Source organism: Anoplophora glabripennis, unplaced genomic scaffold, assembly GCF_000390285.2.
Source record: "Anoplophora glabripennis isolate ALB-LARVAE unplaced genomic scaffold, Agla_2.0 scaffold493, whole genome shotgun sequence".
Taxonomy (NCBI): domain Eukaryota; kingdom Metazoa; phylum Arthropoda; class Insecta; order Coleoptera; family Cerambycidae; genus Anoplophora; species Anoplophora glabripennis.
In genome coordinates this window covers 164,725-192,094 of record NW_019416669.1, presented here as the reverse complement: position 1 = coordinate 192,094, position 27,370 = coordinate 164,725, and the positions used below count along the sequence as shown (strand labels likewise).

At 32.4% G+C, this 27,370-nt stretch overlaps 1 protein-coding gene across 1 annotated transcript; it reads right to left on the bottom strand.

Annotated features, from left to right (window-relative positions):
• Nucleotides 1–248: 248 nt before the first annotated feature.
• On the bottom strand, nucleotides 249–25,626 carry LOC108909657. Its single transcript, XM_018714048.2, has 9 exons — nucleotides 25,282–25,626; nucleotides 24,758–25,197; nucleotides 24,459–24,601; nucleotides 3,052–3,273; nucleotides 2,775–2,999; nucleotides 1,432–1,675; nucleotides 1,090–1,367; nucleotides 633–877; nucleotides 249–540 (listed from the first exon to the last, which is right to left on the bottom strand). Exons 1-9 carry the CDS (start codon nucleotides 25,624–25,626, stop codon nucleotides 265–267), a joined length of 2,418 nt encoding a protein of 805 aa, XP_018569564.2. The 3' UTR covers nucleotides 249–264.
• Between the last annotated feature and the right edge of the window lie 1,744 nt (nucleotides 25,627–27,370).

Sequence of the window (27,370 nt, the reverse complement as noted above, 5' to 3'; positions counted from 1 at the left end):
CTTTAAACGAATAATCTTTTTACAGTTTATCAAACCGTGGCCAAATTATGTATATTGCATAACTGATCAGTGGCGTAGGTTGCAGGGATGTGTCCCTTTTCTATTTGTTTATTTTCTGTTTTTATTATTGTTTATGTTTTGAGTTCACAAGCATTGCAATTGAAACTACTTTAAATTAACATAAATCTTTAATACAAAAAAATAACAACACATTAAAACAATAAATAAATTACGTGTCAGAATATTGCACATCCTAAACTATCCTCAATCTAGTCCAAATTCGTTTCTTATCCAGGGATACTTCTGTGGACACTTTGTACACGTATAGAGGTATCTGTCTTGTTGAAAAACCCTGCTGTGCAGCTTGCATATATTTGGAATGCTGCAAGCCACCTCTGAGTTGTCTAGCTTCTTCCTACAACCCCAGGGTCCAAAGTTCTGAAGTTGGTCCAAAGGTTTCGGCTTCTTTATCCACTGCAGCGCCTGCCAATTGGTAACAAACCAGGCGTCTTGCTGTTGTAGAACGTCTCGCGTGAAATTCTGAAATTTACAAGAATTTTCAAGAAAAATGAATAGTACATGTAGTCGGGGAAATTTTGTGTGGTTTCTACAAATAAAATGAAAATATTCACCTGAAAAGCGTGGAGATATTCACTCTTTTTGAACCAGGTGGAGTGGAAATATAACCCGTAAGGTGCCCTGTTGCTCAAGTAATGTCTCTTGAAGTTGTGTATGAGCATTTTGTACACATCATCTCCTGATAGATTTGGAGGACAAGAGTCTACCATTGCGCAAGTAAAGTCACCAACTTCTAACTGATTCATAGGTAGCTCCCACACTCCTGGATAAGATCTCGAGGGACACAGTTGCTTATTTCCTAAAACATTGTTAAGTAAATAGTTTCTTCTGTATGACTTCAGACTCTAGACACTCTTATACACAGAGTGCTCCGTCTATTCATAAAAAAAACTGGGTTGAGATGATGAAAAATACTTGAACTATGAACTACCCCAGTATTTTTGCAACTCACCCAAAGTGTGTTTTAGGTATAAACAGGATACGATCAAACTTTCTTATTGGAACTCATACCTGTACATTTATGAGGCATTTTATGGTCTAAGGTATAAGGCCACAAAGGAGGATTTGAAAAAGGGGCCACCATAGAACTGTCGTAGAGGAAACCGAACTCTTTCATCATCAAGAACTGTCTATTCCACCCTACCCTCAAGAAAGGCACCCTTAGCCCCCGTACGTCCTCCATTTTGATTCTAGAGAACCTGTTCAAGATATTCGCTTGACCAACCATTTCGTCGAACCAGTCCTCAATGGTTGCGTTGAATGACCACCAGTCTTCAGGACCCCTATGTCTAATAAAAAAAATGTATGTATCACTCCATGTAGATGTTTATGGTAAAAATGTATCGTATTTACGTGATGGAATGTACTGCAATCTCGTGACCGTCGTTCCAAAGCTTCTGTGTGTACTGGTAATTGTTGTATTGGTGGCTGACGAAGAATGTGCTTCGTATGGGACAACCGTTGGGATTCTGGCGGTCTGGTGGAAACAAAGTTTTACTGTAAAGTTCCCAGTTTTCATCGTTTACAGCGTCGTCAAAGGTTAGGACGATCATTTGGGGTACTTGGGAAGGATGTAGATTCCCTGGGATCTTGGTACCTGAAAATGTATTGTACAGTGTGATTCACTATATTAACCTTTTGTTTTTAGAGTTATAAAAAATGTGAAATACAAAAATTGCACGATTTTTTATAAATTTTTCGAAAATGATAGTAGAAAAACAAATGAAGTCCAAACGAAATGGCCGCGCATTGTTTGGCCTTCAAAAACTATTTAAATTCATTTGAGGGTGATCTTTCTCATAAATCCTAGAAGGTTTGGGTCTTGTGCCAATTCAAGATCTACTCGTAGTTATACCTCATTTCCATCAAATAATCCTGCTGATATTATCAATGCTCTTGCCAATCATTTTTCTGATTCGCTTTTACCTTGTCATAGTCAAAATAGTAATACATTCGATTGACTCTGTTGACTCTAATACTGTTTGTATTTTCGAGCTTATTGAGTATGTGACATAATATTAATAAAATGAAAGGTAATTTACAATAGAACCTGATCTAATTTCAGCATTTTTAATAAGATACCAAACCTTGCTTTGCAAAACATTTAAAAATTACATTTAATTCTATAATTATATCTAAGAATATTCAATAAATATGGAAAATTGATATCTCTGTACCAACATGGATTTATTAGAGTTCCTTCAACTACCTCAAATCTTGTTGAAAAACCCAATTTATAGCTGAAGCTTTAGATACGAGAAACCAGGTTGAAGTTGTATGTACCTATTTTTCTAAATTCTTGACTACAATCTACTAACAGGGTTATCTTTGTTCAAGTCTTGTTTCGGGTACTAGTCTGTACAGTATCATGACTTCCAAACAAGTAAATTTCAACAATCTTCATTGGTTCCCCAAAGGTCATCTCTGGGGCCACTCTTGTTTGTTATTTATTACTTCAGGAATAATTCCTTTCTTGTTTTAATTGTAACGGTATTTGTTGCAGGCGAATGTCTTAAATCATATTCTTTTTAAAATTGTCAATAATACATTAAATGAAAATTAATTAGTTTAAAAGATTTTGTCATGTTCCTAGATTAAATTCTAGGTTTCTCTTTGCAATTGGATATTGTAAGTAAGTACTATATAATTAGAAGTGAAATAATTTGATTTAGTCTTCGACACAATCTGTCACTTACCGTCTTTAGAGCAGAAACAATTGGGCAAGATACAAGAAGAGTTGCAAGGAGTTGCTCCGTTAGGATCATCGTTTGCATTGCAGTATCCTTCATCGCTTCCATCTGGACAATCCAATGAACCGTCACAGAAATAGTCTTGTGGAAGGCAAGTGCCATCAGCGCACCCCAGTTGATCCTTTTCAGGACATTGGGCTTTATCTAGTAGGGGTTTTGGAATTATAACTTCTGCGAACAAGTATTGTTATTAGAATGTCACCAATTTAAAACTGTAATATACCTGATGTGATGTCGCAGTTGTCCACGTTCAATTTGAAGTCACATATCTGTCTGTTGACGTCGAAAAGAAGACCCGCAGAACACCTGAACTCGAAAACCTCTCCCTCTAGACACAGAAAATACTTGGAGCATTCGTCCGCTGTCCACATTTTGTGAGCTGGTCGCCTTGGGTCTCTGTAGAAGTGACCATTGTCCACGCATTGTACCTTTTTACAGTAGCATCCTTAACGAAATAGAAACGAATGAAATACGTTCAATGAGACAAATAATTACAGTTGAAGGTACAATAGATTGCTTTGTCATATAATAAATAACAAGTCCCAACTTTTAGATAGATAATAAAACAATTTTTCCAAACTTCACCGAAATATTTCTCTCAGTGTGGGAACTGAGGGAATTTTTCAATACTGTCCCTTTCAGTCACATTCTCCGCATAACAGTAATTGAAAATCTATTAAAGACAGGTGATAATTATTTGCGGCAAGACTTTCTCTGTCTATGAGTTGACATTTAATTATCTTTTTTAGTCTTGATATATTTGTTTACACCATATGGCCGTTTTCTAAAAACACATTACTTTAATTAAGATTTCGTCAGCTTTCAAAACTTCGTTAACGATTGTTTTTTTTTTGTAATAATTGGCATGTGTATTTGATTTTACCGTTGGAATTTATTGCCATCGACGGACATAAATAACAGAAATCAAGTATGTTATGTGTTAAGTACCTTCGAATTTATGGATTGGTACTATTCGTTATGTAAAAAGTTAGCTGCATTTAATTGTATATATTAAGAAGCTTTATACACTTCGTTCGTTCATCCTGCACGATTTTGTAGGCCAGGAAAAAGAGCTGGGAAATTACCATTTTACGACTTTTTGTTTCGGCAAGCTGAATTTATCACTGTAGATGCTAAATGGGTCGCTTGATTTTCGACGAGCCGTGGCGCGGCGGAAGGGTGGGGGAAGCGAACGACAGCGAGGCCGAAGAAAATGACGATAATTCATAGTCCTGCCGTTAAAAAAGCGGAAATTTGCTTGAAAATAATATATTTGACAGTCTGTAACTCCGTTGTTTTTCAACGAATCTTGACGATTTTTTTTTAACTTAAAGCTCTTTTCATAAGCTCTCCGAATATGTAATAATACATAACTATATCACGCGCGTGCGTCGTATATTTCATTTTGCAACTAAGGCTAAAAATAAAAAAAAATTACAGGTTGCAAATTTGAAATTTAAAAAAAATATATAGATTTCAATGAATTGTTATGAAATCTACCATGAAAAAAATCAGTGCGATTGTGGAAGATGTTCGGGATCGTCCAGACTAATAATTAGTTAATTTGTTTCCAAGGCCATAACTTGTAAACTATTCAACTTCGATTCCAGATTTCGTTTGAGTTATTAGACAGTGATAAGAAATGAGAGGATGCGATGCCAAAACGTTCTGGTAATAATAAAGCAGTTTATAAATGTTTAATTCAAAAGTCATAAATAAACTTCTTCTAATATTTTTTGACGCTCGAGGGCTAGTTTTGTAGGTTTTTTGAAGACAAAAAAAAGTACTTCACTGTTTTCTCGTGGAAATGAACGGAAAAAAGTTATAGAATTAACCACCCTGTAAACAATCTTCCCCCTCATTTTTATGACTTTGGAAACTAATATGTTATTGTACATAATATTTAGCATCTATAGTGATAAATTCAGCTTGCCGAAACAAAAAGTCGCATCCAACTCTATATTTCCTAGCCTATTGCCCTCGGGTAAAATTGTTCAGATTGTCGTAGTTCAAGTTGTGTGACAATTTAGCTCTAAAAATCGTCGATAATTATTTATTAAACATTTTGATTAATTAAAACTTTTATCACACCATACTGTAGTGACACGGACACACTCTTTATACAAGGTGTAATTTTAAGGAAGGTCGGTTTCTTAGAGGTAATATACATGTATATTAATCTGGAATTATTTTTTTTTAAATCAAAATGGTCTTAAACTCTTTTTTACGCCACCACTGGAGGCTTTTTGAATTTATCAGTGTTGCCAATTGTTACTTATCGTTTTAAGGCAACTGTATGAACTAACGGAGTGGCAGAAGCAAAACTGCCATGGAATATAATTTTGTAAAAATAGTTTGCTTTTGTACGACTTTGGGACTTGTTATTTTAGTCAGCGTATTTTTATGATGTCAGTATTAATGAAGTGTCAAATATTTTCGAGTGTTTTTTTAAATACATATTTTTGCATAATAACAAGTAATTTTGATATGTGAATAGGCATGTGCTACTTATTGTACGTAAAACTAGTTTGTTTTAAAAAACTTTTTGCTGTTTTATAAAATGCATTAAATAAAAAATAAATAAACAAATTTACTAATTTCTGATGTGAAACGTTTTTTATAATTTTTTCAAGTCTTTAGTAAAAAGTATTTATTACAATTTTTTTAAAGTTTTGTTTCTTTGTGAATATCAATGTCATTTACCTGTAATAGTGAATTAGATGAACCGTACTACATTACGATCCTTTTACATATATTGCAACGAAGTGAATAATTGTACGCAGCCATCTTAAAAGTACACAGGGGCGCATCTAGTACAGTTACAACAGGTATTATTAAAAAGTTATAAAACCCTAAACGAAATACTATATTATTTACCCTTTTTGCCACTTCATCAACTGAATGGGTGGTAGACAGTTTAAATTATCCAAAATACGACAGCAACAAAATTAAGCCGATAATGATACGCACTATTTGTCGTTGTGGAGTACAGTTCTATATGAAAGTGGGGTTTTGTTCAGGATTGTAAAAGTTTACGGAAAGTAATTTTGCAAAATTTAGATTTTTTACAAGATACCAAAATAAACATAGTAATTGAGAGTGATTGTTAATTTATATATTAATATACTATATTTTCACAAAGTTATATAAAAATTGAGGAAAATGTACCTCACAACCAATAAGAAACATGCCAAATGAGATATGTTTTAAAAGTTAACTTCTGTGGATGGAAATAAAATCTATTTACATTAGTTACTTTAATAAAATTTTTCTTTAAAAAGTTAATGGCCTTTTTTAAAATTGGATTCTATTTTTTTAATACCTTTTGATTATTTTTTTTTTCTTTTAGATACATGTTTCAGTCAGAATATTTGTATTTTTTAATGTATTTTTTGTTACATTTTTTAGGAAAACGCAAATGTATTATTATGCTATTTTTATTTATTATGAGAATGGATCATTAAAAAGCATCGTTATAAAGACAAAATAAAATTTGTCAAGATCCATAACTTTTTAAGGTAACAAAATTTTACTAACACGATCTAAGATCTCAATTTTTTAAATGATTATTTGAAAATTGGTTTAACTATTGTATTTTTTGCTTCTGTCATTTTTTGCCTAATATTTGTTCTTTTTTTATGCAACTAAAATATTTTTTCATATAACTAAAATATCTTTAAATAGAACTATAAGATTTAAAATAAACAAATAAACAAATTTAAATTCAGAAATTGTCTTACAATTTATTATACTATGCATGAATATTATAGTTGTCACTCTACCTCATCCTGTATATAATTTATTGTAACTATCAGAAAATGTCGTGAATTCAAAACTAAGTGGTCGTAAATCAGTGTTACCCATTCTCATCATGTACGATCATGGCTGAAGTGAAAGTCTTTCTTTGATATCAAATTCCTTTTATCGTGCATTTGAGCGGAGTTTTTATGTCACGAACTATAATGTCTTCAGTAATTACTATATCATTAAGGCGCATTTTATACTATAACATTTTCACTGATATACAAGGTGAAACTATGTCATTTTTTTATAGAAATTTCTTTATTTTCGAGATACGGGATGTTCTAATTAAATTAATACACAATATATCAGTTCAGCAGATATTCTGGATTTTGATATTAAAATAAACTAGTGGAAAAAATTAAGGGATCAAAAAAAAATCTAAATTTTCGGCGATTTTTCAAATCTTTGATAAAAATGGTCGTATTGGAGTAAAAAAAAGCAATTTGAAGCTCGAAGTTTCTATTTTTTAGATCTTGCAAAAAAAAATCAAGTAACACGTATCGCCCAATCTTAATGAATATCATGAAAAAAAATTTTTCGAAATTTTTTTCGATATTATTTTTGGTGTACGGACTTGAAAAAAATGTTTCCAACTTAACCACCTTATGGATTAGATAGGTTGTTCATTTAGCTTCAATTTCTTTTTTTTTTTTGGTCTCGATACGACCATTTCTCCCTGAGCTATCGGACTTTGAATGAAAATGGATCATTTTCTCTTTGTTCATCGATATCTCAGAAACCAATGGTTGCACAGAAAATCGACGGTGGGTTTCAGAAACTTGAATGAATTCTCTACAAGATTCTGGCACGGTTTTTTAGAAAAAAATTTTTTTTTATCCTTAACATGACTGAAAAATTGTAAAAAATAGGACTTTTAGGGGTCTTCTAGAAAGTCACGTGCCACATTGAGAATATTGGGAAAATGACTAATGCCTTTTACAGGTCATTGTACCCCTAAAAGCCCTACAGAGTTTCAATTCGATCCATCAAGCCGTTTTTTTGTTTAATTCGATTGAATTTTTTAAAAAATTAAAGGATCACGTTTTTTTGCCTTTAAATGCTCATAATCTGTAAAAAAATTTAAAAAAACATTTTTTTCCTGATTTTTTTACATTCTTATTGCAGAAAGCGTTTGAAAAAATTTAAAAAAAAAAAATTTTTTCATAATTTTTTTTTCTAAAAAACCATGCCAGGACCTTGTAGACTCTACAAGTCCGTACACCAAAAATAAGATCGAAAAAAATTTCGAAAAATTTTTTTGATGATATTAAGATTGCGCGATACGTGTTACTTGAAAATTTTTTTTTGCAAGATCCAAAAATTAGAAACTTCAAGCTTCAAATTGTTTTGTTTTTTACTCCAATAGGACCATTTTTATCAAAGATACAGCCATTTGAAAAATCGCCGAAAATTTAGATTTTTTTTTGATCCCTTAATTTTTCCACTAGTGTATATTGTTAAGCGTTGTTTAAGATTCTATTTCCTCCCTAAATGACAACGTTTTTTTACTTTTTTTAATACTTTTTATATCTATACGGCGAATATTGCATTATAGAGATTTACTATATTATTGTGCTTCTCACTTTTATGCAAAACACTTTCACAATTTTAATCATGTATAAAAAGTAAGTAAAAACTTATTACTTTCATTGCAGTAAAATTTAATAGTTGTCCTATTGAATTCAACAATTTATATTTACTTCTGTGTTTGTAGTAGAAACTAGTATACAGAGTGTTTATTCATTTAAAGGTGACATTTGGAGCTGCGAAAACTCGATCGGCAGAAACAATATTTCGCAAATTAATTATATTTTTCTTGTACGAAAGAAAGCTTTTTGGAACCACTGACTCCATCGATAGCTCGGCTGCCCCCGTTGACATAAATGGCTGTAGGTGCCTACATAAAGATGCAGCAAAGAAGAGGTGCAATTAATTGCAGTTAGTTACTGTTTTGTGGGCCATTTCAGTATGTTTATTCGCACTTATTAATACACACATATATATACACCAAACAAACTGTATTTTTACAAAAAGAAAAGAAAAAACAGAAGTAAGTGTACAGAAAAATAAATTACTTCATTTAAATATTTAATCACTTAAACAATAAAAGACGTAATGAAAATTCAAGAAGAACTGAAGAGCCCGAAACTGAAATAGCAATTTTTCTATTTACTACAAAAAGGCGCGTCATCTATGTCCACAATTGTTTACCAACGCTTATTTAGAGACATTTTCAGAAGTTCTCAATATATTTTAACAATTGTGATTTTCATTAGTTTTATTCACCCGTTTGTAGTGTGATTACCAAATTAGGTAACCAACATTGCACCTAAATTTAATTGCCAACGCATAGAAAATAAAATGACTATTCCAAACAAAATTACTGATCATGAAGCTTGTAATCATTTATGAAAACTCTGCATACGCAATACATTCTCCTTATAAAAAAATCTCCAAGTCTGTAAACATTTTACAAAAAAAATGGTGTACCTAATTTTTGTGTTTTATTTGAAGCTTTATGAAAGTTTTTCAAAATAAATTTTTTATTTTTATTATGGAACTAACCTCTAAGACATGTGCAGTAAGGGTTGTCTGTTACTGTGACTTTTATGCTTTTATTGTATTAGCAGCAGTGTTGCCAGATCAAGGGCAAAAGTTTCTGGTTCTAGGTATTTTTCAATGAAATAGGGATATAGGAAGATTTTTGCAAATGTTTTTTAACGCTTTAATTGTTCTTGCGAAAATTAATTGATCAACAATGAATGCTTAATTTTTATAAAGCAAAAGTCCAGGCGATAGACATAAACAAATCTGTAACATTTTTGGGACCAAATTTTTCGGGCCAGGATTCATTGAAACTACTTACAATTAGGGCACTGTATTATTTTCTTCCTAAAATTATTTGTTTAGCCATTTTTACTTGTGTAATTATCGTTTGTATAAAATTTAAATATATTTTGTCAGTATCCCAAGACAATTCCTAAAAAATTAAAAGAGAAAAGTTTTTTAAAAATTTTCTGTTGGCTTTATTGTCACAGAAAAGCTACGTCATTACGTGAGAAAAAGGACGATGTGGTGTGTGTGAGAGTGTGAGACCCAGACAAGTATTTGTGCTATCCGCTAACGAGTGGTATGACGTCACAACATGGCTTCCGTGCGTTTTCCTGCGCTCCCTTTTCATTAATCTTGAGAGGGGAATTGTTGAAAATAAATTCTGATTTTTTTGTACCACTGACTACTATGCATACTGTCTAATTATGAATTAAAAAAATATGTCGCATATCGAAGACATGTTTCTTACAGTTCGTAAGCTGTAAATTTAATGGCTGTGGCGTGAATAACGGCTCACCCTGTATATGAGTAGTGAGAAAACAATTGATAATTTCAATTAGTGGAATTTTCATGTTGAATTTCTTGAACGTAATTAGCATCTCATTTAACGTAGCAGAGTGTTCATGTTAAAAATGCCATTAAGAATTATCACGACATTCACTAGTTATCTGTATGCAGTCTTAATTCGTGTAAAATTTCTTCTGTTGCAGCAATTAATTTCTTGTTTCTAGTGCGAAGAATTGGGTTAGTAGAAAATCCTTATTTAAATTCGAATTCGTGCGTGCAGGAAAAATAAGTTGGATTTGCTAATGATTTTTTTCTGAATACTCCTCCTAAACCTCCAACAATTAGGTTAATGAAATTTTAACTAAATATTTTGAGTTTTCTATTGTTTGTTGTTAAATTTTCCAGATTCTTGTCTATTATTAAGTACCTAGTCTGTACTTTCACTATACTTTCATTTTCCTATTGTCACAATACTAAAATTGTGCTTCTTACAAACATACAGCGAGTTTAGGCCGATAATTAAGGTTTTTTTTTATTTACACCATCAGGCCTACTGGAAACTGGATTATAAGACATGTTCTTAAAATGTTATCCGTTCAGTTTTTTAAATAATTTGTTCCATGCCTTTTTGTTCTTATTTAATAATTACAAAATATCCATTCATTGTAAAGAATTGTTTCGTTCTTTATGTCGATGCAATTTCAATAGTTGAATTTATCTGTGAAATATACAGGGTATTTCTTAAGTAGAGGTCAACAATCCAGGGCCGTATTCTGTGGCCAAAAATAAGTTTTTTTTTGTTATATAAATGTGGGGTCTTAGGACAGCCATTGTCCAGCTACAGAGTGTCAAAAATTAAAAAAAAAATAGTTTTTGATTTTTAATTTCAAAACCGCGTGAGATAATTTAACCAAATTCGGTGGGCATATTTAGTACGACAGTAGACATGAAGAAAAAAAAAATACCAGCTTTAGAAACTTACAAGTGGCGGAGATCTGGGTATCATAGATCATGATTTACCAAAAAAAATATATATCCACAATAAACACGTTTGGTCTGATGAAAACCCTCCTGCCATAATTGAATCTCGATTTCAACATCAGTTTTCTTCGAAGGTATTATTGGAAATATTCTTGTTGGGCCATACTTTTTACCAAGAACTTTAACCGGTGTCTCCTACAGACATTTTCTTGAAAATATTTTCTCTGGACTACTTGACGATGTTGCATACGAGCTAAGAGAAGGAATGTGGTTTATGCACGACGGGTCTCCCCCACATTTTAGTTTAACTGTTCGTAAATTATTAAATGAAAGATTCGGTAATAACGTATTTGGATGACGCACTCAAGGACCAGATCACGCGAAATGAAGAGCTACTCCTGGATTTTTGTTATAATAAATCATAGTAAAGTAATTCCATTGTTAATTAATTATTTTGTTATTATTTTAAGTAATGTAATAAGTATCGTAAAAATGAACTTGGTCAAGTAATCAATTTTGTTTTAATCTCTTTGGAACACAAAAAAGTGTAAAGAACCAAATAGTGAAGATAATACAATGGCGCATATGATGACATATTTTATTTTTAATGTTATACAGGGTGATACATTTTTTTTGGCAAGTAATTATCGATGATACCTACACCTCCGCCCCTGGTAAGTTTCGAAAGCTGTTTCATACTTAGTTAAATTTTCTCAAGTGGTTCAGAAATTAAAAATTAAAACTTTTTTTTTAATTTTTGACACGCTGTAGCTGAACAATGGCTAAGGCCCCACATTTATACAACTTTTTAACTTCTACTTAAGAAACACCTTGTATTTACAATTCAAATTAATGTTCCCGTAATAAAAAACAAACACGTGTTTTGTCATAAGATCTATTCATTTTAGAGGCAATCAATACATGCAGTTTTTTACTCTATTGTAAGAGTATTATTAAGCTAATTTATCCTCAAACGATGTTCTTCGACACCAGAAATCAAAAGATAACCTCATGAACAATGAAACAATTCTAAGTAAAATGTACAAACATCAAACATCTCTTTGCAGTAAATGTTTTTTTAAGTCTTTGCCAAAGGTGATTTTAGTACAAAAAAAAGAGAAATTTATTTGAATGATTGCATTATTTATCAGATTTATATTTTTGTATTAGTTATATTTAAACATACCGTTTTTAGTTCTTTTATTGTGGAAAATTATTTATTACTTGGTGTTTGCTAGCTATTGTTGGTGTAATTTAATGCGGGCTGGAACATGTAGCCCATAGAGTAATTGTTTCCTGCAATATCAGCGGTTAGGAATTTTGTTTGTGGGGTTAGATGGATATCTTTTGCATGGCTAGATATCGAAGAACATTGTTTGATTTTATTTGATAAAACTTTTTAAAAACAAATTATTAAATTTGAATTAGCTTTGCCTTTACAACAGAGTAATAATACGGGAGCTGAAAAAAAAAACAGAATGTATTCTTTTTTAAGAAATTTTATGAGTATTACAGATACAACTGTTTTCCAGAACATGCGTCTAATTTAAATCAATTTTATTTTCAATCTTTAATTACTACCTTAGTAAATCGAATTTCCGTGTTAGTTTTCCAGCTGCTGATTTTTTCCATATACAAAAGTAGAATTAAGTACCTATATGCCCATTATATACTGACGCATCTACCGAGGATATCAAACTGCAGATTTATCCAATTTAAGGGACAAAATGTTTACATTTTTATACAATCACATGCAGTGTGTTCAAATTTGTCTTGGACCTGAGCTGTGTAATTTCGGTGCAATTTTTTTAGCATAAAGGGTATCTGCCAATAACCAAATAAGAAATCCATGGCTTGCTATGATTTTGAAATCATATTACCGATTTATCTTATAAAATCTGATTGCTCTATGTCACTTAAAAGCAACAAATATGCAATTTTATGAAAATAATTTTATCCATAATTTTATTACAAAGCCTTGAAATTGCTGAAATAGAAATAAACTTTATGAAGCCATGGAATTACATGAAAAATGTAGAACGGAACACACAAAATATCAAATTTGTAATAAAGAAAAATAAAAAAATATTAAATTGATAAAAAATAAATAATAAATAAAAATTTTGATTTAGTTCCAACGCCTCCTAGATCCTATTTCAGTAATTTCAAGCCTTTGTAGGAAAGTTACAGATAAATATAATTTGGGATTTATGGCTTTTAAGGGATGAAGAACAATTTTGTGCCGCCAAATTTTAGATTAGTAATTGCTAATATTATGACCTGAAAAAATCATTTCGCAAAAAAATTTAGTGATACATTTGTTGAGTACATTTAAGAGGGTCTTGCAAATAAAAAAAAATTCACTGGAGAGAATGCTTATGATAATGCTTTAGGTCAAATTTCAGCACAACCAGTTTCTGTTTCTAAGAAATTGTTTTTTTTTTTAATTATTTATACAATTTTAATCCTTACGATTTGTAGCCAGAATAAGACTAGGATTAGACATCAATTAAAAAAAATAGAAATGAAAATAAAATCACTCAATTGGCGTAGAACTACTTAATTTTTTTTTAGAAAAAATACAACCCCTAGAAATCCACAACTGTGCAAAATTTCTCTAGAAGATTTGAAAACAGAGTTCCTAGTTCATATTTGACACAATTTCCTTAGTAAAATCCCTATAAAACTCAATAGAAAACAACGGAAAACAACGGAAACGCGCTACGGAAGCGCGAAATTAAAAATCGAATCCACAAATTTTACCTCCAATCAGTATCCCAAGTAGTCCAACGGAAACAACAAAAACTGCACTCCGATAACACCTCGCACTCATCACTTCTCGGTGGTCGCCTGTTAAGACCTCCGCTAAACTGCAGAGGAACGAGTTTTTTTCTTTTTTAATAAACGCGACTTGAACTTTCTCGACGCGGTTATCTTTGCTCGCGAGAGCGTACGGGAAGTCTCATTCACTACTTCTTTTACACGGTCGTTTGGGAGGGAAAAGTTGGATTGCCTTTTCGTGAATGAACGCAAGTTGAAGGAACTTTTTTAGATGTCTCTTTTTAATTTACTAATCACATCATTTGGTAAGTTTACGTTCAGTTGCATTATTCAAAAAGCAGGTAAACAATAAGAAAATTAATCATTTTATGAAGAAAAATTGAACTGTTTTCTAATTTTTAACAAAACCTGTGAAAATGGTATTCTTTTTCAAATTACTAATGCTGCTTCCCTCTACTGAAGAACATTGCAACAGCAAACAGTTGCGAGAAGAATCCAACAACTGTTACTTGGATGTCGAAACAAAAGATGTCGCTAGATGTTTTATTTGTAACAATTTATCAGTAAATGCTTAGTTTCATAATGTAAGAGCCTCTGTTTCTAAAATTTAGATCTATTATTACTATTACCTCATAATATTGCAAAATTAGTTTTAATTATGTGTTTCTTCGACATTCAAAACATATTTTAATTTAAATACTGCCGCCACCTATGATTGAATAGTGCAATGACGCTAAATAGACATCCTTTTCTACTGAATTTAGAAGTAAACTGACAAATAGCCAACGTTGATTTGGGTATTTGTCAGTAGATGAAGCAAATACCCTAATGTTTATTTTACCCTGGATTTTATCTTTGAAATTTAAAAATTGGGAAATTGGGAAGTTGGTTTTGCAGATTTTGGTGTATGTAATTCTAAGAATATGCCCAATTTGCTGGCCTCTAGATAATAAACACTGTCAATTTTAAAATGTTAACTGCCTTATTGCTTAACATTGCTATTTGTTCTAACACCTTTCTTTGACTTTCCACAATAATATACGTTTCATACCATTTTTACCTACTAATTAGTTCCCAATCTTTTGTACAAGATAACTCGTTTAAAAAAAAATGTGATAAAAAACATTCAGTTTCTTATAATGTTTTGCCTCACCAAGGGAATCGTGGTTATCTTCACATTGTGTCCATTTTAATGGACATCGATTTTTGTTAAATTTAAAACCCATGAATTGTCAGTCAAGTAGCGTTATGAGGACATGCATAAGGCATACATTTGAAATATGAAGCGCCATCTTTTACCGAAAGAAATTACATTTCTAGGGTTGCATTTGTTTCATCTTTCAACTGTCAAAGCTACCTGTTTGCACGTGAGCGAGAAATTATACAGGGTGGTCCGAATTTTATGTAGGAAATTTCGAGGGCATATAGATCTCTTTAAAATAATGTGTTTGCCTTATAAGGCAAACACATTATTCCATAGGTCTGGAACGGCACCGTTTTAAAGATACAGGGTGTTAACGTTGATAAAAAAATTTGATTTTTTGTTTATATCTCCGGAATCTATTAATCGATCTCGATAAAATTTGGTACAGATAATTTATAATAATAGGCCTTACATTCCCTAAAATAAGAGCTTTTCAACCAGTGGTGTACAACTGATAATGGACTTATTGTCAGCCAATCTTTTTAGATATATGTACTATATAAAAAAGGAAAGTCTGGCTTCCACAAGTAAAAAGAAAGAAGTAGGAGCGACCTCTGACGGACAAAAAGCTTTTAGAATGTCTAATGAATGACTACGACACGGTAATCTTAGGACAATTTTTATATGAGGCAAATGAAGATGAAGTCGAGGGAGGCCACTTTGAAAATTTGCTATAAAATTAATTTGCCATTGTAAAGTACATTTAGACACCTATTATTTTCTTTGTGTTTTATTGTTATTTGTTTTCCGTGTTTTATTAAATAGTCTTTGTTCCTTTTGCTTTTTTTATTTCTATTTTTTAGAAATCTTATTTACTAAAAGAAATAAACTACTATTTTTATCATGTATCTTTTACTTACTCATGTCATGTGTTTCTTACTTACTCGTATATTTAAGTATAATCATCAAAGTGTAACAAAAAAAGAGACATGTCGCTGAGATTACTTTTTATGTTCTTTTCGATAATCGTATGGGAATACCAAAAAAATATATACGGGGCGATGTTTTCTGGAGTTACAAAAAAAATTTAAAATTTTGCAGTCCGGACCTGGAATACATATTATTTAAAGAAAGTGAGATTTAAAATATGCATGCTTATTTATAACATCTACCCTCAATTAAGCCTTCGCTAATTTTAGTTGCAAAACCATTTTTATTATGTGTCCTTTACGTAATTTAGTTTTAGAAGCCGTAGTCTCGTATATTCAATAGCTTATTTAAATAACCACCAAAGTGTAACAAAAAAAAGAAACACGTCTTTAAAATCACTTTTTTATGCTCTTGACTTCTAGACTTGCACAAAAAATTAACAATTTTTGCAGTCCGGACCTAGATTTTTTTTGCTGTCATACATGCTTACATAAAGTATCGTGAGTGCATTAACCCTACCAAATATGAACCCCTTATTCCATTCCCTACCAAAGTTATGACATAAAGCAGTTTTGACCAAAATTCATAAATCACCCTGTATCTCAATAAAGAATGGCCGAGGATCTATTTCTATAGGCGATCCTAGTTATCCTACATGTCCTCTATCTCCTATTAAGCTATGTCCCTCTCGTGATGCAACACCCTGTATACCTACGTTCGTTGCCTTTTCAAGGATGCGACTGCGTTGAATTGGGGCAAACCGTGTTTATTTCACCATGTCCTCGATAATATCGTCTGACAGGAACGTCTGTTACACAAATCGATTTCTGTTGACAAGAAAAAGTACTTATCGGAGCAGAGAAAAAACGGTGGTGGTGTCGGGCGATATTCCTTATGGTATAACTATACGTGAAAAACGGCGCCATACCCAAAAATGTACTTTCAGTGATAAGTGTTTCGGTGCAGGATCGGTTTTGAGAATTTGGCAGCAAAAAAAATCGCAATTATTTTTAATTTAGAACAAAAAATTCATAATTTGACAAAAAAAATAGTACAATATTTTCGATTTATTAATATTCTAACGTAGCAAATTCCAGGGTTGAGATTCAAATAAGATTATTATATATAATCGACCTTTATTAAATAAATGTATCTAATACAGCATATAATTACTTTCCTTGAGCTATTCTCACTTTTCCTTGCCTCACTTTTTCCATAACTTGGTTGACTGTAATTTCATCCACGAGTGTATTAACAGCTTAGTTAATAATCAGATGGATAATTATTATTTTTAACATTTTTACACTGTACTGTGGAAAGCAATAGGTTTAGTTATAATTTGGTTCAATACCTGTTGAATATTTTTTGCTGTGATTTACTATCTCTTCTCTAAAAATCACAAATCACAGCTTGCATAAACGTAATACTTCAATTATTGTTAGAGTGGTGTTATCGTCAGCTGACTCAGTTTCACCCTATCACCATATGACGTCAGTAACGAGATGTAGACTTTCATTTTGACACAAATGGTAGCTAGGTAATTAGGTATTATATATGAACTGACAATTGGTAGTGGCACATAAGGCAAGTTCGATATTGACATCTAGATGCTCTAGATATAGCTCTTTGTCTTTTTATCTGTTACAATTAGAAAAGAACACATCTAGAGCGTCTAGATGTTAATACCAAACTTGCTTATAAGACGTAAAACATGTGTCTTCCAAAGTCATGTTGACATAACCTTAAATATTGAATTAAATTTGGAATGGAAGCGTTATTTGTTTTGCACAATAAAATGAATGATGTGAAGATTATACAGCTGCAATAGCTCTGGAAATGTTGTAATTATTAAAGGAAAGTTGTTATATTCCATGCCGATATATGCCTTGATTACGTCAGAGTCTCGTTAGTGACATCACCACATACACGTAGGTAAACAGATACCTCAAATTCTTTGGTTACGTTTTGCTAGTTCCAGTTACATATTTACTTTCGATTTTTTATAGAAATACAACTACTTATTAGAGTTTAATAATATTGTACTTACCTCAATTTAGTCCTCTACCCAAATCAAGATAACTTGAAGACGTTTAGAGCAATAAGTGATGCTCATATCATATATTCAATAGAAAAATCTCTAAAGCGATTTTCCGCTACGCAAAGGATGCATCAAAAAAAAATTTTTAGAGAAGTAAGTATCGTCATTTTTGATGCGCCACACTGTAGGTATGTGTGAGCTTGCATAATCCACTTCTCCGACTTCAACCATTATAAAATTTTACATATAAAAATTCCTGTGAAACGTCGCCAGGAAATATATTTCCAGCAATTTCAAAAATTGCACTCTACTTTAGTTTAAATTCGCTCAAAGTGGCGTTAGCGATGAAAAGAATGTAGGATAATGCATTATCCTACATATTCCCGTCACACCTACATGTTTTCTTTCCAAATTCTAGTTTCATATTCTATTAAAATGTAGATGCAGTTCACTGAGCAAATATAAGTTTGTTGATGCCGTCACTATGAACTTTGAATATATAAACCTATACATGTATCCTACTAGAAACTAGGGCAGATATTAAAATTTTTTCAGTAGCGTGATTCGAATGTTTTTTTTACATGCGCAGAGTATCCCATTTACATTTAGAAAAATTGGAAGAAATAGTGGCGGTAGTTCATAGCAACGTCTTTCTCATTACAGGGTGTTAAAGTTATTTTGGAGAAGTTTATTTTTCTTACAATTAATTTATCTTTATATTATTATTATACTAAAGATAAAGATGTTAAAATTTGTACTCGCGGATAAAAATGAACTGTGCCTTAAGAAAAACGTACAAACCATTTTATATCCAATAGCAGTGGCGGGGAAACGGGTAGTTTGAGGGGTATAATCGAAGAAAAACATTTTAACGACTTTGCGAACTCTAAAGGAAAATATAAAAAAAAGGGACACTATAGTAGGATCGTATTCGATGCAAAGTAATAAATCATTGCCTGTCAAGGGAACCAATGCAGTACGCTTTTAAGGGTTTTAGAAATTGAATAATTTCTTTATACATTATGAAGGGACAAAGGGATCAGTTCACGTCTGGCACCCTTGTTCCTACAAAAATTCCTTTATTCTCATAAACTATTTATTTTAAATGTAATTTATTATAAATCCAATTTGTTTTTTAATTTCCACATATGTACTACATTTTACCTCTGTGCGCGCCACTGTTGCTTACTTGTTTTTTGGAGGCGCTCTCTGTTTTACGATCAAGCTCGCCAGGTTAGTATTTGACGTAAAACCGACCACTTCGTACACTCGATGCACCTGGGCGATTGCAGCTACTACCAGAACACAGTGCGTATGCAGCGGTATTTCATATTTAACATTGAATTTCATTTTAAACTTGAAATGGTTCATCTTACGCCTCCTAAAAATGATGACACGATTTTCCTTTGATAAAAGAACGACAACTTTTTGCTCTACTTTGCATCGAATACGATCCTACTATAGTTGAAACTGGATAGGATGTACATTTTTTAGGGGAAAATGAAGGTAAATTTCTTTGTTATTAGTAAATGAATATCTCGTCATATAATCTAATATCTAATTTTTTAAATAGAAACCTCTATTTTTGACCCTGAAGTCAGAAAAAGCGCAAAATTTTACGTTTACGATAGGTACTTAAGGCTCTTCTTCTTTGTCAAGGTCAAAGACACCATCAGATGTCCCCATCCGAACCCAACAACTTTTGTATGGGTTATTTTCGGATTGCTGGTTCCTCTCACGAAATATTCAGGTGCGTAATTTAAAATATTTTGTCCTTGACTTGACCTTTAAAGGTGATTCCAAAGAAGAGCCTTAATTACCAATCTAAACGCAAAATTTTGCGCTCTTTCCGAATCCGGGGTCAAAAATAGAGGTTCCTATTTAAAAAATTAGATTAGGCTTTCAAATGACGTTGAAGGTCAATGTCAAGGGTTATTGTCGGATCTCGGAATCTCGGAAATTGTCCATTTTTGGACTTTGTGCTCATTGACACTTTTGATGACGAGGATATCAAGTACAAAATATCAAAAATCTAGACAAATCCACCGGNCACGTCTGGCACCCTTGTTCCTACAAAAATTCCTTTATTCTCATAAACTATTTATTTTAAATGTAATTTATTATAAATTCAATTTGTTTTTTAATTTCCACATATGTACTACATTTTACCTCTGTGCGCGCCACTGTTGTTTACTTGTTTTTTGGAGGCGCTCTCTGTTTTACGATCAAGCTCGCCAGGTTAGTATTTGACGTAAAACCGACCACTTCGTACACTCGATGCACCTGGGCGATTGCAGCTACTACCAGAACACAGTGCGTATGCAGCGGTATTTCATATTTAACATTGAATTTCATTTTAAACTTGAAATGGTTCATCTTACGCCTCCTAAAAATGATGACACGATTTTCCTTTGATAAAAGAACGACAACTTTTTGTTCTACTTTGCATCGAATACGATCCTACTATAGTTGCAACTGGATAGGATGTACATTTTTTAGGGGAAAATGAAGGTAAATTTCTTTGTTATTAGTAAATGAATATCTCGTCATGTAATCTAATATCTAATTTTTTAAATAGAAACCTCTATTTTTGACCCTGAAGTCAGAAAGAGCGCAAAATTTTACGTTTACGATAGGTACTTAAGGCCCTTCTTTTTTGTCAAGGTCAAAGACACCATCAGATGTCCCCATCCGAACCCAACAACTTTTGTAAGGGTTATTTTCGGATTGCTGGTTCCCCTCACGAAATATTCAGGTGCGTAATTTAAAATATGTTGCCCTTGACTTGACCTTTAAGAGTAATTCCAAAGAAGAGCCTTAATAACCAATCTAAACGCAAAATTTTGCGCTCTTTCCGAATCCGGGGTCAAAAATAGAGGTTCCTATTTAAAAAATTAGATTAGACTTTCAAATGACGTTGAAGGTCAATGTCAAGGGTTATTGTCGGATCTCGGAATCTCGGAAATTGTCCATTTTTGGACTTTGTGCTCATTGACACTTTTGATGACGAGGATATCAAGTACAAAATATCAAAAATCTAGACAAATCCACCGGGACCTAAAATCCATAAGGTTTGTGCGGAATCCTTTTATCAATTTATAATGTAATACTGATTTGGGTGTATACAAAGCAGAAATTTATCTTTTCTACTTATGCTGTCCAGTTCGGTGTTCCTCAGGGCACTGCGCTAGACCCATTACTTTTACAATTACTACTTGTTAATGATGGCGACCCAAATACATTTTTTTAACTTTAAAAAAAAATCTGCAGACATTTATTTTATGTCTCTATATAAAATATTCTCTCGAATTATATTTTTTCATGTTGAATGTTTGGGTCCTGTCTCTATCGCTTTTAATTCTCTCTAATTTAGTGTCCAACTCTTGCCAAATCCCTAATTGATATCTGGCTTTATAAAAAAAGGGAAAAAATTTGAAGTTGTCTTGAGAAGTAAATAAAAAATTGCAGCTTGAATTAGTTTAGTGGAATCGTTTTAATTGGAATTAATGATTCGGTTTAGCAATTTATGAGGCCGTGTCGTTTTTTGTTTCGCTTCCCTTTTATGCTCTCCTTCTGCCTCGGTCTGAAGATTTTATTTATTGCCTCTTAATAAGAAATATTTTGATAAATCCGACATGTTGACCCACATCGAGAGAAAAAATAGTCTCCTTTTCACCGGTTTTAAATTGTCGTTCTCAACATCCAAATTTATGATTTTTTGAATATTTTGCTTTGTTTAATATAAAGCTTTACTATACAGTGTGTCCAAGATAAGGATGGGATAGCATTAGGATCTAGGAAACCGTAAGAGATACGGGGTGGCTCAAATTAGAAAAAAAAATTGTGTTTTTTTTATACCTAGCAATACGCCGTTTAGAAAGTTTTAAAATTTCGGGTAGTTCCGGATATATCCGGAAAAACCGAATTTTTGCAAAATCGTTTTATTTTTTTTCTGGCTTTATTTGAAAACGAATTTTAAAATAAATTGCATATTTACAGTGCCACTTTTTTCGCTCTATCCAATGGCGTCAACATTTTTGCAATCCGACGTTTCGTCCTCGAGGGTCCATTATCAGGTAAATTTTTTTAAATACCTCGCTGCTATTTTTATAAAAAAAAAATTTTTGAATTTCTGAATGTTTTCAAAATATCTTTCTATTGGAGGAAGTCATAACTGTATAAAAGTCAATAAAGCACAAAATACCCAACAATTTTTTTTTACTACCATTAGCAATACTAATTAGAAATAATAAAACATTTCATAAATTCGTATTATTTTTTTATTAGGTGCAACTTTTTTAAATTATTGATTAAAAGAAATTGTTCGCTATTTTGTGCTGTATTGACTTTTAAATTGTTAGGATTTCCTCCAATATAATATGAAAGCGTTCAGAGCCGTACTCAGGAAAAATTTTAAATGATAGCTAAAATATGCTAAAAACCTTTTTAAGCGTTTATAATAGTAATATCATTTAATTCGGAATTAAAAATGACTAGATTTTGTCATAAAAATAGCAGCGACGTATTTAAAATTATTAATGATGGCCCCCCGAAGACGAAACGTCGGATTGCAAAAACTTTGACGCCATTGGATAGAGCGAAAAAAGTGGCACTGTAAATATGCAATTTATTTTAAAATTCGTTTTCAAATAAAAACAGAAAAAAAAATAAAACTATTTTGCAAAAATTTGAATTTTTCCGGATATCTCCGGAATTTTAAAACTTTCTAAACGGCATATTGTTAGGTATAAAAAAACACAACTTTTTCTAATTTCAGCCACCCCGTATCTCTTACCGCTTCTTAGATCCTAATATTATCCCATCCTTATCGTGGACACACTGTATAAACTTTAGTCCTTACGTTTTTTTACGAAAATCTGGCGGCTCTCTCTACCCAATTCATAGAATATGAACTTCCGATTGACAAATAACATATATTCTATACCATATACGAGAAGTTTTACATTTTCGCAGATCTAACTGAGTAAACAGTTTATAAATACGTTTTATCCAGTCTTCCATTTTCTGTACCCTCATTGTTTTCTTGATGTCTCGAGAGAAAAGTACTTAAATATGGATGTTTCCATTAAAGGATGTGCCGCTACAAATGTTTTGATGCTAGCACAGTACGTCGTTCATCTACAATAATTTGGAAATGTTTTGGGTTTACATAATAGGTACACGTAATTAAAATATACAGGGTGTTCCACCTAAAAGGGATTCTTCTGTAAATCTGTAACTGTCAAATTTATAAAAAAAATGGTTTTAACAAAAGTTGCCTGGAATCATGTGGGCTGTTTAAAGAATATATTTTTAACTTTACAGGGTGTTCCATTTCACGTGGGCGCTACATAACCTTATTATTTTAAATGATACACCCTGTATATTATTGCGTTTTCGAATTCCTTAGGTAGAGTTTATTAAATGTACATGGTGTTAGAAACTTACCGCTTTTGAAATAATCAGTTGTTTTTGAAAAAAACATTTCAGCTCTCTAAATGATGCTAGATAGCGCCTAAATCATAAGAGCTAGAAACCTGCAGTTTTCACAGTTCGTTTTGGCATAAATTTCTCTATCTTGTCATCTGTGAGCAAAACGTGTACGTTATTCAGATTCGGAAATACTGAGACCTACAGTTAATAATCTTACGAGTTTTCAAATGGTGTTACGTTAAATTTCGGTTTCTCGGCAATTCCCAAGAATACGCCTTGTATATATTTCTTTATTAAATTTAGTATAGACGTTAGAATAGTTTAAGATAAGTGGGTAGCAAAAAAAGAAACGCGGTGATAAGGAGCGAGCAATTTGTCGTGAGAGTTGTGCTCGAGGAAACTCGAAATTTTCATTGATTATTGTAATCAACCTTAATTGGGATATAAATTCAAGTTTTCCACATAATATGTTCAGAAATGTTGGTGCTAATAGTGGCAAGTTGTGATAGTTTCTGAATATTTATCCATAATTAGGATTCATAGAGCACGCGGCGGCGATATCACCTTTGAACTGTCCTTTTCCTTACGCAATCCAGCTAGTTGACCGAAAGTTATATTATCAGTCGGTGGACCTATTTCCGTATTCTTCGTTATAATAAGAGTCATATTCGCCTGGTTCGGAGGAATAATTGTATATAATGTAATACCTGTTGAGTGGAAGTCGATAGAGATCCACTAAGAAAGGAACAAAACCCCTGGGAAGGGGCACCCGCGAGTATACCGGCCGGCCTCCGGACCGAAGTTAGTATACCAGCTGTCCCTATTTCGAGAGGAAGCATAGCGGAGATACACACAAAAAAGTAAATATTCAAAGAGAGAATGCAGATTTTCTCAAGTTTTTAAATAAACATTAGTATCAAACGGAGAAAATATCATTAAATTAAGAAAATGATGTTNCATTTCCGTGATTTGCGGTCAATTTCATAGCAAGATTTTTTTTGGTCGAACTTATCAACCGAGTACATGCGACTATTATAATCGCTTAAAATCAAAGGACATGGTATATCCGATGTTGATCCATCATTCTGTCTTCTTTTGACAGAAGTAGTATGACGCGGATCATGAAAATTTGATACTAAATGCACAGATCTGTTGTCTTTCCATTTTACTACACAAATACCTTGGTTGCTTGTGTAGTAGTCGTAGTCCCCTCTTTTCATAGTCTTATCTGACAAAAAAGTAGGCAAATGTTTCCTGTTTTTATTTATAGTTGCACATGCATGGATGTTCTTTTCCTTTAACTCTACCATCAGCTTGACTGTACTGAAAAAATTATCAAAATACAGTTTATGATGTTTATCTTCCAACCCTTCACAAAGGTATTTAACAACACGAGGCCCTAATTCCTTTTCAACAGCACCTCGTTTACCAGTATATATTTGAAATTTTTTTAAATAACCAGAGCTATCTGCCAAACACCAAACTTTATATCCTCTTTTTATGGGTTTTTTAGGAAGGTACTGCTTGAGGCTACTTCGCCCTTTAAATTTGATCATAGACTCGTCGATAGCAATGTACTCAGATAGCAAAAAATATTTATCAAAATTTGTTGCAAGAGCATCCAAAAAAGGTCTCAACTTATATAATTTATCAAAACCTATTTTGCCCTTTTTTGGCATCATATTATTATCGTTGAGATGTTGGTTACCCAACAGCCAACTGAAACGATTCACATTCATGAGTTGGCTAATGAAAGGATCATGCAAGTCTGAAGCACTGCTCCAATAATCCCTGTAACTAGGGAGAACTTTTATCCCCATTAAAATATTTATTCCAAGAAATGTTAGTATTTCTGTTCTTGTTGTAGGAATGTAAGATTTACCACTACGTTGTTGGACTTGTTGAGCATACAAATTTGTCTGAAACACAATATTATGTACAAGATCGTCGTTAACAAAAAGTTGAAACAATTGGCCAGGAGTCTAGTCAATCATATTCTTTACAAAATCAGTGGGGCCAGTATTTTCAACAAACGGATAAATATCTTCCACAATTTGTTGTTTATCCCACTTTACGGATATGTCAGAAACAGGTGTTTCTTGGTGTGTTAATTCTGGTTGTCTACGGATTAATTCAGCAAGAGTAAGATCAGATTCCGATTCATATTCTTCATCTATTATAATTTCATTACTTTTAGCTATTGGTTCCTCTTCAATATCGCTTTCAGAAACTTCTGATATAATAGATTCCACATCACTTGGAATATCAACATACATATCATTCATCAATTCCTCTTCAGTCATTCCAACAAGTCTAAACGGTAAGGGAGTAGTCCTCTTATTATCCATGTTTGAATCTGAAAACAAAATTAAATGGGATGATTTCTTTTTTTTTCTCTATACATTTAACAGATCATTTTTATTTTTTGTAAAGTTTTAATGATCATTACGTAACTAATACAGAATAGCAGATATTTAATGATTTTCTCAAAAAATTTCCAAGTTGCATGGTGGTACACATTTTGGACGCAAATATAATGACTAATCCTATCACGAAAGTTTACAAAAAATTATAAATACTTATAAAACTTTACTTACCTATGCAAAAGTAATAAAATTATTGAAAAACACGTTCACTATAATCAAAAAAACACTCACAGTATCTTCAATAAACTCAAGAATAGTATGCTACAGTAACTTGTAAACAAAATCACCATCTTTAATAGTCAAATGAAATCTGAACTAGCTTACGCCATCTATTTATGTAAGAACACATCATGTAAGGTACATGATTTGTCCGCGATACGCGCGGAATTCTATTAGTGACATTAGCTACAGTAGTTTAAATGAGGTGGTACTATTTCTGTACCATCATGCATCAACCTAACCTAAATAAGTGGTACATAACTTGTACCAGCATGCCGCAAAGAGTTAATGATGGCCCCCCGAAGACGAAACGTCGGATTGCAAAAACTTTGACGTCATTGGATAGAGCGAAAAAAGTGGCACTGTAAATATGCAATTTATTTTAAAATTCGTTTTCAAATAAAAACAGAAAAAAAAACTATTTTGCAAAAATTTGAGTTTTTCCGGATATCTCCGGAATTTTAAAACTTTCTAAACGGCATATTGTTAGGTATAAAAAACACAACTTTTTTCTAATTTGAGCCACCCCGTATTTCTTACCGTTTCCTAGATCCTAATGCTATCCAATCCTTATGTTGGACACACTGTATATTGGCCAGCTTTATAATTTAAAGATAAAGCTAGGTTTCAAAGATTTCAAAATTCCTGTGATTGATTAATTCCTTTCTTAAATAAAATGTTAACCTTAGACGGAAGATATACCTCTGGATTGGCAATTTTGATTTACAAAATTAATAAGATTCAGACCTCAAAATATGTATGTATGTAACTAAAAAAAGGTGGCGACATTATTATTCGCTCTACTAGATTTTTAGTTATAACGTCCAATATCTCATTTGCATATTGTAATATCAATATTTACAACTCTTTGACTAATTATTTGGAAAATGTCTGTTCTTTATACAGGGTGTTAAAAAAAGAGTGTAAACTATTTCAGGAAGTAATAGTATGAACCAAAATAAGCAGAAAAGTCTTAATAAACATGGGTCCGCAAAGTAACGGTTGCGGAGATATGGACCACTATTCGTTTTTCAAACATTTTATTTTATTAGGAATAAACCGACAAAGGAAGCTTTTAACAAACAAAAAACAAAGTTACAGAAGATGTTCAAAGTGCCCTCCGTCCATTTCCAAGCAGGCACGACATCTTCGTCTCAACGATATTCGAACTCTTTCGAAAACACCCTCCTTGGTTTGGATTTCTTGACACTTTTGATTAATCCGTAGCTGCAGCTCTTCCAGGCTATTTACAGGAGTACCATACACTAATGTCTTCAAATATCCCCAAACAAAGAAATCTAGAGGGTTCAGATCAGGCGATCTTGGAGGCCATAAAACAGGTCCGGCCCTTCCTACCCATCTATGTGGAAAAGTTTGGTGTAAATGCTCTCTAACGGCCATGGAAAAATGAGCTGGAGCACCATCATGCTGGAACCACATTTGTTGC